This window comes from Terrapene carolina, unplaced genomic scaffold (genome assembly GCF_002925995.2).
Source record: "Terrapene carolina triunguis isolate 2854851 unplaced genomic scaffold, T_m_triunguis-2.0 Scaffold1054, whole genome shotgun sequence".
In the NCBI taxonomy this organism is placed as follows: Eukaryota; Metazoa; Chordata; order Testudines; family Emydidae; genus Terrapene; species Terrapene triunguis.
Genome location: NW_020665405.1, coordinates 339,031 through 348,733, shown reverse-complemented (window position 1 = coordinate 348,733; position 9,703 = coordinate 339,031). Strand labels below are relative to the sequence as shown.

Sequence of the window (9,703 nt, the reverse complement as noted above, 5' to 3'; positions counted from 1 at the left end):
TGCCAATTGACACCAGGTGATGCCAATGGCATGATGTCAATGGGGAATCTAGGCCCCGGCTATCTGAGAGCCAGGTCTGGCTGCCAGGTAGCTCCAGATCTGCAAATCCAACCCAACAGCCATGGGGCTGCACCCTCATGGTGAACGGCTCCGTGGCGTTTTCAGCTGTCGCCTGCCAGCCGTGCAGAGAGGCAAAGCGGCTGATGCCGGTCTGCCAGCTGTGCTGCAAAATCCTGCCACCAGGGGAGCGGGCAAGCAGCAAGGGCCCTGCAAGGGCTTTCAGGCTTTTGCTGCTACAGTCCTGGGCCCTGGCAGCTGTTTGGGACTTGGGCCGTGTGGTCCTGTGTCTCACCAGAAGGGTTCCCCCCCACCCCCTGCGCTGAGGAGTTCAGGCTCCCTGGCTCATTTGAGCCTGTGTGTGACTAACCAGGTCGTAGCCAAGAGAGCTAATGTGAGTTGCTTGCATCCGAGGCTATGGTGGTTCATCTGCTGGGAGCCAGAATGAATTGCAGCAAGGGGGCCCCTGAGGGAGCAGAATGGGGGGCAGCGGGTAAGAGTTCAATTGCTACCAGTAGTGCCCCCTAGGGGAGAAAGGCTCCTGTGTCCCATTGCCCCCCCGCACCTGATGGGCACCCCCTAGAGGAATAGAGCACCTCTGTGCTCTGTTCCCCACCCTTCTGAGCCAGCCTTGCTTAGCTGCACCCCCGCTAGATGGACCCAGGGTTACTTCGCCTGAGCCCTGGGTTGTTGGGGGGGGGGTGGAAGCACCCCATGACTCCCCCATCCCCTAAAGGGGCGACCAAGCCTCCACCACTGCCGCTCTGCAGCGCCACCAAAGCCAGCAGCAAGCAGGGACATGGGCCCAGCTCCCCCGTGTGGGAAGTGGGGTGATGGGGGACCAGCTCAGCTCCCCGGGAGGGGGCAAAGGGGGCAGGGACTGCGGTGCGATGGAGGCAGGTGTGGGGAAGGGAGCAGGAAGAGGATGGGGAAGAGTTTGCTGTCGGTCGGGGTGAGGGGACTTGGTGGGGATGAATGCTGGGGGGGGGTTGAAGAGGGGGATGTGTGAGCGGTGGGGACTGTTGTTGGAGGTCAGAAAGGCGGGGTGAGGGCGGAGGGCCGGGACACACGCAGGACTCAGAACTCGCCGGCTCCACCTTAAGCGGCCGGGGGAAGGGAGGTTGCGGGCAGCGGCGCCTCCTTAAGCCGCGCGAGGGGCTGCGGGTCCCGGGCGGCGGCGCGTGCGGCGGGGAGGGAGGGGCTCGCGCTGCCTGCCTGGGACCAGCCCGCGCGCCACCGACTCCAGCTGCAGCCGCGGCAGCGCCCGGGGAGCCCGGCGGGGGGATCGCGCCCGGGGGAGGAGTAGCGACCCCGCGCGGGCAGGGGGCGGCGCGCCGAGCCGGTGCAGCGGGGAGCGCCAGAGGCGCCGGGACCGTGCAGCCGCTCCCAGAAGGCCCGCGGAAGGAGCCGGTGCAGCGGACGCAGCCCCCGGGGGAGGGGAGGCAGCGAGGCGGTAGCGGCCCCGGCCGGGCGAACAAGGAGGCGGCGGCATGGCCGGGCCCCCGCCGCCCCCGCCGGGGCAGGAGGCGCCCCGCTACCAGGAGTGGATCCTGGACACCATCGACTCGCTGCGCTCCCGCAAGGCGCGGCCGGACCTGGAGCGCATCTGCCGCATGGTGCGGCGGAGACACGGGCCGGAGCCCGAGCGCACCCGGGCCGAGCTGGAGAAGCTAATCCAGCAGCGAGCGGTGCTGCGAGTCAGCTACAAAGGCAGCATCTCCTACCGCAACGCCGCCCGCGTCCAGCCGCCCCGCCGGGGGGCCCCGGCGCCGGCCCCGGCCCAGCGCCCCGGGGGCGCATCCCGCCCCCACCGCGCTTCCCCGCCCGGAGCGTCCCCTGCCGCGCCCCGCTCCCCGCGGGCACCGGTCCCCGCCGCACCCCGCTCCCACCGGGTAGCGCCCCGCGCCGAGCCGGCCGCGCCGCCTCGTAGGACCGGCCGGGAGCGGCCGCCGCCCCCTGCGCCCCCGGCCCCAGAAGAGGAGGCCCCCGAGCGCAGCTCCCCGGTCAGCCTGCGGGAAATCGTGCGCTACCTGGGTGGGGATGGGAGCGTGGCCGGGGGCGGCCGGGTGACCCGGGGCCGAGTCCAGGGGCTGCTAGAGGAGGAAGTGGCCCGCGGGAGGCTGGAAAGGACCCGCTTCGGCAGCATCGCCCTGGCCCGGGCGGAAAGGGGGCCCCAGGGCCGCGCCCCCCACGCCAGGGCGCACCGGAGCAAGGTGAGCGCGGGGGGAGGTCCTGGGGCAGGTGGCACAAGTGTCGGGGTTGGGGTGAGCGGCGCCCCGACCCCTGGAGGGACGGGCAGGAGTTGGAGGGTGAGCGGTGACCCGGGAGGAGGGGCAGTGGCTGGGGCGGGAAGCCTGGGGCAAGTCGCACGCGAGTCCCAGGGTGGGGCGAGGCGGTGCGGTGCCCTGGAGGGGGAGGGGCAGTGTCTGGGGGGGGGGGGTGAGCGGTGCTCTGGTCCCGGAGGGGGAGGGGCAGTGAGCAGGGGGCAGTGCCCTGGGCCCCACGGCAGGTTTAGCTCAGAAAAGGGTTGGCTTTGGGTGCTTGGGATAGGACCTGAGTGTGGGGTGGAAAGGGCTGCCCAAGATAATGATGGCTGGGCGGGGGTGGGGTACATAGGAAGGGGCTGCACATGGAGTAAAGGGATCTGGGCTGCTTGGGGCAGGGATGCCTGGGAGTTAGGGGTCAGGCAGTACTCTGGTGCTTGTTTCCAGGGAAGGCACCAATGACTAGGCCCTGGCGCTGCCTCTTTCACTCCTGTACAGGCACATGCCTGGGGAGTCACAGGACATGCAAGGTATTGAGAGGCAGGACTGCCTGGCACACCATGGGGCATCTGGGGTGGGAGGGACCATTGGCAGTACCAGTCAAAGGAGCTTAGAATGAAAGCGGCTGTGGGAAGCGAGTTGGGTGAGGTCCAGGATTGTTCCAGTTTAGGGTGCGAGCGCTGCTGTAGCTTCTGATCTGCTGGGGCCTCCTGTCCCAGCGAGATCCCGGGTGGTGACGCCCGCCCTGGCTGCGATGCGTTGGACTGGATGGTCTGTGTGATGGATGGGTCTGTTCATACAGCCTCCAGGAGTGCTACTCTCACAGCAAAGCATCCAGGAACAACCCACCTGCAAGCAGCTTCCCGGCAACCGCTCATGGGCGCCGTGCCCAGCCCTGCCGGACAGCCCCCTGGCAGCCAATGAGGGGCCCAGCACAGCCTTACGATAAGAACAGCTTTCCTGGGTCAGCCCAGTGGTCCATCTAGCCCAGTAACCTGTCTGAACGGAACAGGGCAATTAGCGAGTGATCCATCCCTTGTCTGCCGGTCCCAGCTTCTGGCAGTCAGAGGCTTAGGGACACCCAGAGCATGGGGCTGCCTCCTCGACCATCTTGGCTAATAGCCATTGCTGGACCTATCCTCTATGGACTTATCTCATTCTTTTCTAAGCCCAGTTACACTTTCGGCCACCACAACATTCCCTGACCACGAGTTCCACAGGTTGGCTGTGTGTTGTGTGAAGTACTTCCTTGGGTTTGTTTTAAAGCTACTCCCTGTTAATTTCTTTGGGTGACCCCTGGTTCTCGCATTATGTGAAGAAGTCGATAATACTTCTGCATTCACTTTCTCCACACCACTCCTGATCGTATAGACCTCTATCATATCCCCCCTTCCCCTTAGTCTCTTTTCTAAACCGAACCATCCCGGGTGTTTTAATCTGTCATACAGAAGCTGTTTCAGCCCCCTAATCATTTTTCAGAGGGGTAGACTTGTTAGTCTGGATCTGTAAAAAGCAACAAAGACTCCTGTGGCACCTTATAGACTAACAGACGTATTGGAGCATAAGCTTTCGTGGGTGAATACCCACTGCGTCTGACGAAGTGGGTATTCACCCACGAAAGCTTATGCTCCAATACGTCTGTTAGTCTATAAGGTGCCATAGGACTCTTCGTCACTAATCATTTTTGTTGCTCTTCTCCATGCTAAAGAATCTTTTTTGAGATGGGGCAACCAAAACTGCATGCCGTATTCCAGGTGTGGGTGCACCATGGATTCATATAGCGGCGTTGTGATATTTCCTCTCTTACTATCTTTCTCTTTGCTAATGGTTCCTAACCTGTTAGTTTTTTGACAGCCCTGCACATTGAGTGGATGTTTTCAGAGAACTATCCATGATGTCTCCAAGATCTTTCTTTAGTAACAGCTAATTTAGACCCCATCATTTTGTATCTGTACAGTTGGGATTGATTTCCAATGTGTTACTTTACATTTATCAACATTGAATTTCATCTGCCATTTTGTTGCCAAGTCACCCAGTTTTATGGGATCCCTTTGAAACTCTTTCCAGTCAACTTTGGACCTTGAGTAATTTTGTATCATCTGCAAACTTTGCCAGCTCACTGTTTGCCCCCTTTTTCAGATCATTTCTGAATATGTTGAACAGAACGGGTCCCAGTACAGATGCGTGGGGGACCCCGCTATTTACCACTCTCCACCGTGAAAACTCACCATCTGATCCTATCCTTTGCTTCCCATCTTTTAACAATCCGGGGCCCCTGATGCAGCCCTGCCAGGCAACCCTAAAATCTCTGCCTGTGTTTTGGGGGTGGCTGTGTTCTCTTTGTGCAGTGCCCAGCCCAGTTCTAACTGGGACCTTTGGGCACTACCGTAATATAACTATAATGAGAGCACTCCGCACGGGCCTGGCTGGCAGCCCGGCAATAACAAACCAGGCATCTCTGGCATGGCCTCCTTGTGCAGATAATGTGCGGGGGGGAGGCCCCTGATGAAAGGAGAGACAGATTTTGCTGAAGAACTTGGACTTTCGCTCTGTTTTTGCCACGATGGTTGTAAAAGAACAAAGCGGGGGGAGGTTTATTTTCTATTTAAAAAAATATATATTTTTGCTCCTTTTAAAAGCAGAGGGGCGTGGGGGTGTAATTATCTTCTAAATCCTAATGAGCTATTTTAACAGGCTCTGTTAAAACTAAATTGGGAGCTCCTGATTTTGCTTCAGACATTTTTTGTTGGAGTTAGATTAGCGCCTAGATGCCTCAGCTGAGATGGGCGGGGGGAGTGGGCTCCTTCAGGCTGGGTGCTGCACAGGTCCCCATCTGAGATTAGGGAGCCACCATTGTGCAGAGTGCTGCACAGGCCTGTGGAGGGAGAGTTCCTGCCCCCGAGAATTTATAATCTAGACAGACAAAGGAAGGATTATCCCTGTTTTACAGCTGGGGAAACTGAGGCGCAGGGCAGTGACTTGCCCAAGGCCACCTGGCAGGCCAGTTTCAGAGTTGGGACTAGAGCCCAGGTCTCCTGACTCCTAGGCTGGTGCCACATCCACTGGACCATGCTGCCTCTGACCTATCTCTACCCCCAAAGCTCATGCTAAGTCCTTTGTTTACAACAAACTCTTCCTCCAGTCCAGTGCTGCCACAGTCAAAGTGGTCCTGGTGCTTCTAAGAATGGGTCCAGCTGGACATGCGCCCGGTAGTCTGCTCCAGCAGAGGGGTTGCCGTGGCAGCTGGCACTCTCCAGGAGGAAGTCTCTTCTGATGAGGTAGTTTGTTAGCTCAGCAGCTTCCTGTTTGAGGGTCGATTTTTATGCTGTCACCAACTCGCTGTGGTTAGATGCTTAGCCCTGTACCCTAAGAGCAGGGCTGGCTCCAGGGTTTTTGCCGCCCCAAGCGGCGGGGGGGAAAGCCACGATCGCGATCGGCGGCAGCTCCAGTGCACCGCTTTCTTCTTCAGCGGCAATTCGGCTGCAGGTCCTTCCCTCCGAGAGGGACAGGGACCCGCCGCCGAAGAGCCCGATGTGCCGCCCCTTCCCCTTGGCCGCCCCAAGCACCTGCTTGCTCAGCTGGTGCCTGGAGCCGGCCCTGCCTAAGAGTTGCCTAACACTAGAGCAGGCAGAGTGCTAGAGAAGGGAGTATGGGGACTGGAATAGTGGGGGTGGAGGGCTGTGGGGGTTGGGATCAAGGAACACCTCCAGAGCTGGGGGGGCCCAGATTTGGACTAGCAGGGGGCTGCAGGCAGGATTGAGGGGCATTGGCAGAGCTGTGGCGGGGGGAACCCCATGGTTGGGATATCAGGGGGCTGTGGGTCGAGATTGAGGGGCATCGGCAGAGCTGATGTAGGTGGGGAGCCCAGGGCTGGGTTACCAGGGGGTCCCGAGTCAGGAAAAGTGGCTAGATGAGGCCCCATGGTGAGTAAAACCAGGAGCCCCAGCTGTGCCCAGAAGATGCCCTGTGCAGGGCACAGGGGAGCAGCTTCCTGGGGTCTCTAACTCTGGATTCTTGGTGCCCGCAGAAGGCCGGGGAGGAGCCATCGGAGGAGAAGGGGGAGGAGGAAGAGGAGGATGACGAGGCTTCCACCATGTCGGAGGGCTCCGAGGCTCCGGACTACGAGGGGGCGGGCGCCGGGGCTGGGTTGGAGAGTGACGGCAAAGCAGCCCCCGCTGAGCAGAGCCAGATGAACGGGGACTGTAAGGACAGCAGGCGTGGTGGGAAGGACTGTCCCACGGGGGGTGGCCACGCCAGGGACTTGCACCCCCCGGAGGAGCACTCCCCGGACAAGGGCTCCGAGCGCCCCCACCGCGAAGGCAGCGAGAGGCGTCATGCCAAGGCCTGCTCCCCTGGGGAGAGCGCCTGCCAGCAGTTCGGGATGGGCAAGAAGGAAGGGGGCTCCTACGGGCAGCCAGACAGAGCAGGTATTGGAGTGGGGGGACGCCAGGGGCTGGAATTTCTCTTAGGGAAAGGGGGTAAGAGTGAACCAAGGGTCTGTTGTGGTGGGGTGAGGCTGATGAGGTGTAGTGGCTGAGATCACTCATGAAATGAGTTTGGCGGGTCTCAGCCTTGGGGATGTTGCGAAATTCTGCTCAGCTGGGCTGGTTGTCTGCATTTGGGGACAGCTCTGGAACTGGAATATCCAGGGGGTTGCAAGATGGGATTGAGGGGCATTGGAAGAACTGGGAAGGGGGAGCCCAGGGCTGGGATAGCAGAGACTTGCAGGTCAGCGTTGAGGAGCATCAGCAGAACTTTAGGGGCGGGAGGAAAACCAGGACTATGGGACAAGATTGGGGGGCATCAGTCGGGCTGGAGGAGATCAGGGGAGCCAAGGGCTGCGGTGGGCCAGTTTCCTCTTGTTCTATGGGGAGGTGAAAGCCCTGTCTGTGATTGTGCCATCCCTGACATCTCTCTCTCATTCTCTCCTGCTTGCAGTCTCTCCAGCCGTTGCGGGCGCGGACCCCCCTGTGCCCTTGTCCCCCGGGCGGCCCGGCGTCCAGGCAGCGGATGGGACACTGTTCAGCTGCATGTAAGTCCTGCGCTCACTGGCTTCTTGCCTGCCCGTCCCCCTCGCTGCAACCAGGGGGTGCTCCTTCTGCCCAGTGCTGGGGCTGGTACTTAATCTGTGAGCCCTGTGTGAGCAGGTCAGACTCTAAGATGTCCCCGTCCCCCTGGTTATCAGCCCCCCCGCGGCTGGGTCCTTAAATCTCCACATGTGACATGTTTCCCTGCTGCTTCCACCAGCCCCAGCGACTCCTGGCTGCACCAGTGCCCCCACCCCAGTGGGAGCCTTCAGGGCCTGCCACCCCCATGGCAGGGCCGAGGCCCCCCATGCTTTGGCAGCTCCCCCATTCCCTTCCTGCCTCCATTAGCCCTTGGCTGCCTGGGGACCCCTGTTGCAGAGAGGGACTGGCTCTCAGCCCCCTCCCCTCGAGATGTCAGGGGACTCCCCTTGGTGCGGGTGTGGGAGGGGATGGGGCCGGGGAGCTCAGGCCTGGTGATGAAGACAGGTCGGGGGCTGTGTCTGCCTGGGAGGTGAGGGTTGTGGCCGGGACCCTGATCACTCTGTTCCCCTTCCCCCGCCCAGCTCGGTGAAGAAGGAGAAGCCCTCAGACCCTGTGGAGTGGACAGTGATGGACGTGGTGGATTATTTCACGGAGGCTGGATTTGCAGAGCAGGCATCTGCCTTTCAGGAGCAGGTCAGTGCAGGGCTGATGGATTCTTCCTAAAAGTGTGTGGGGGCTTGTGGCCCCATCCCCTCCGTGGCCCCTCCCCTTCCCCCTGAGGACCCACCCCCCAGCCAAGCCAGAAGCTGGAGCCGGGCCGGGGAGCCTGAGCCCCTGGCTTCAGGCCTGGCCTGGGGGTGGCGCCTCGGGGGCTGAAGAGCTGCAGCTGGGCCTTGATAACAGCTGTCTGGGCACGGACCCTCCATTTGCTCTGGGCCGGGGGATGGGGACACGGGTCGGGTGCTCCTCTTGGGCCCCCCACTCTGGGCAGGTGGAGGGGCCCAGGTTCCTCACAGTTGCCCCGGGGCCGCTCTTACCTGGCTAGGCTCTAGCTCCTGGCCTGGTCAGGGGGCAGGGCCTCAGGGAAGAGGAGGGGCAGGGAGCTGGGCCTGTGGTGAAAAGTGGATGGGCCTTGGCCCCTCCTGTTCTGGCACCCCTGGGTTTAGTGCTCAGGGATGGGGGCAGCTGCCATCTCCGAGGCTGGGAGCAATGTGTGGAGAGAACCAGTCCCCTAGAGGAGAAAGGCCCTGTTCCCCAGCCCGTCATCCCTGTTAACCCTTCCTCTGTCGCCCCTTGCAGGAGATCGACGGGAAGTCCCTGCTGCTCATGCAGCGCACAGACGTCCTGACCGGACTGTCCATCCGCCTGGGCCCCGCGCTGAAGATCTACGAGTACCACATCAAGGTGCTGCAGCAAAGCCACTTTGAGGAGGACGAGGTGGATTCCTTCCTGGGCTGAGCAGGGAGAGGAGGGTCGCAGCCGGGGCCGAGCGGGACTGTGCCAGCAGCCACTGCCTCCTGCCGGTCCCCTCCCTGCCTGCTGCACCCCTTCCCCGGGTGCCTTGGGAATCAGCCCTCCCAGCGTCCCTCTGTCTCCATAGAAACAGATGAATGGGGGGGTGTCAATCAGCCTGGGGCTTTTGGTGCAGGGGGGAGGAGATGGAAATGACCCTGGCATCCTAGCTGCGTCCTCCCACCTCTCGTGATTAACCCCCAAGTGGTTGGGGAGGGGTAGAAAAAACTGTGGTGGGGAGGGAGTGAAGGCGTAGGATTCGGAGGAGGGGTTTACAGGGGTGTTTTTTGGGGGGAGGGGGGAATCAGTGCCCAACACTGCCCCCCTGGCTCCTCCACTGTGTGTTTATTCGCTTGGTTAGTCTCACATCGTAGCATCGTTGGCCATTTCAAGCTGGGGGCAGGTGGGAGAGGTGGATTTTTTGCTCATTTCATGCCCAGGAGATGTCTGTGGACTTTGGTGAGGGCCTCTTTTAGCTCTTCCCCCCCCCCCCCCCCCCCCCCCCGGGGACGGGCCCCCCGTTTTTTTCCCCCCCCCCCCCCCCCCCCCCAACATCTGGTCTCCCTGCTGTCCGGATGGGGTGGGTCAGGGATTTTTTGGGGGTGGGTGGGGCACTGGGGGGTGCCCTGCATCAGGGGAAGGTTTTAACGGGATCCTTTTTATTCTCTGGTTGGGGTGGGGGGTGGGGTAAAAAAAAAATTTTTTTTTTTCACATATCAATGGTTGCTACCCAGAGTCAGTCGCTTTTTAATATCGCACCCTCCCCTCCCCTCCCCCACCTTCCTTTTTTATAAAATAAAAAAAAAAATCTTAAAAACAAGAGAAACACCAATCGGTTCATATTTCTGGACCCTTTCAGGA

At 61.0% G+C, this 9,703-nt stretch overlaps 1 protein-coding gene across 1 annotated transcript; it reads left to right on the top strand.

Moving 5' to 3' along the window:
- The first annotated feature begins 1,284 nt into the window (after positions 1–1,284).
- LOC112106479 (atherin-like) lies at positions 1,285–9,332 on the top strand. Its single transcript, XM_024199747.3, has 5 exons — positions 1,285–2,270; positions 6,349–6,748; positions 7,260–7,353; positions 7,912–8,023; positions 8,630–9,332. The coding sequence occupies exons 1-5, from the start codon at positions 1,548–1,550 to the stop codon at positions 8,786–8,788; spliced, it is 1,488 nt and encodes a 495-aa protein (XP_024055515.1). The 5' UTR covers positions 1,285–1,547; the 3' UTR covers positions 8,789–9,332.
- The last annotated feature ends 371 nt before the right edge of the window (positions 9,333–9,703 follow it).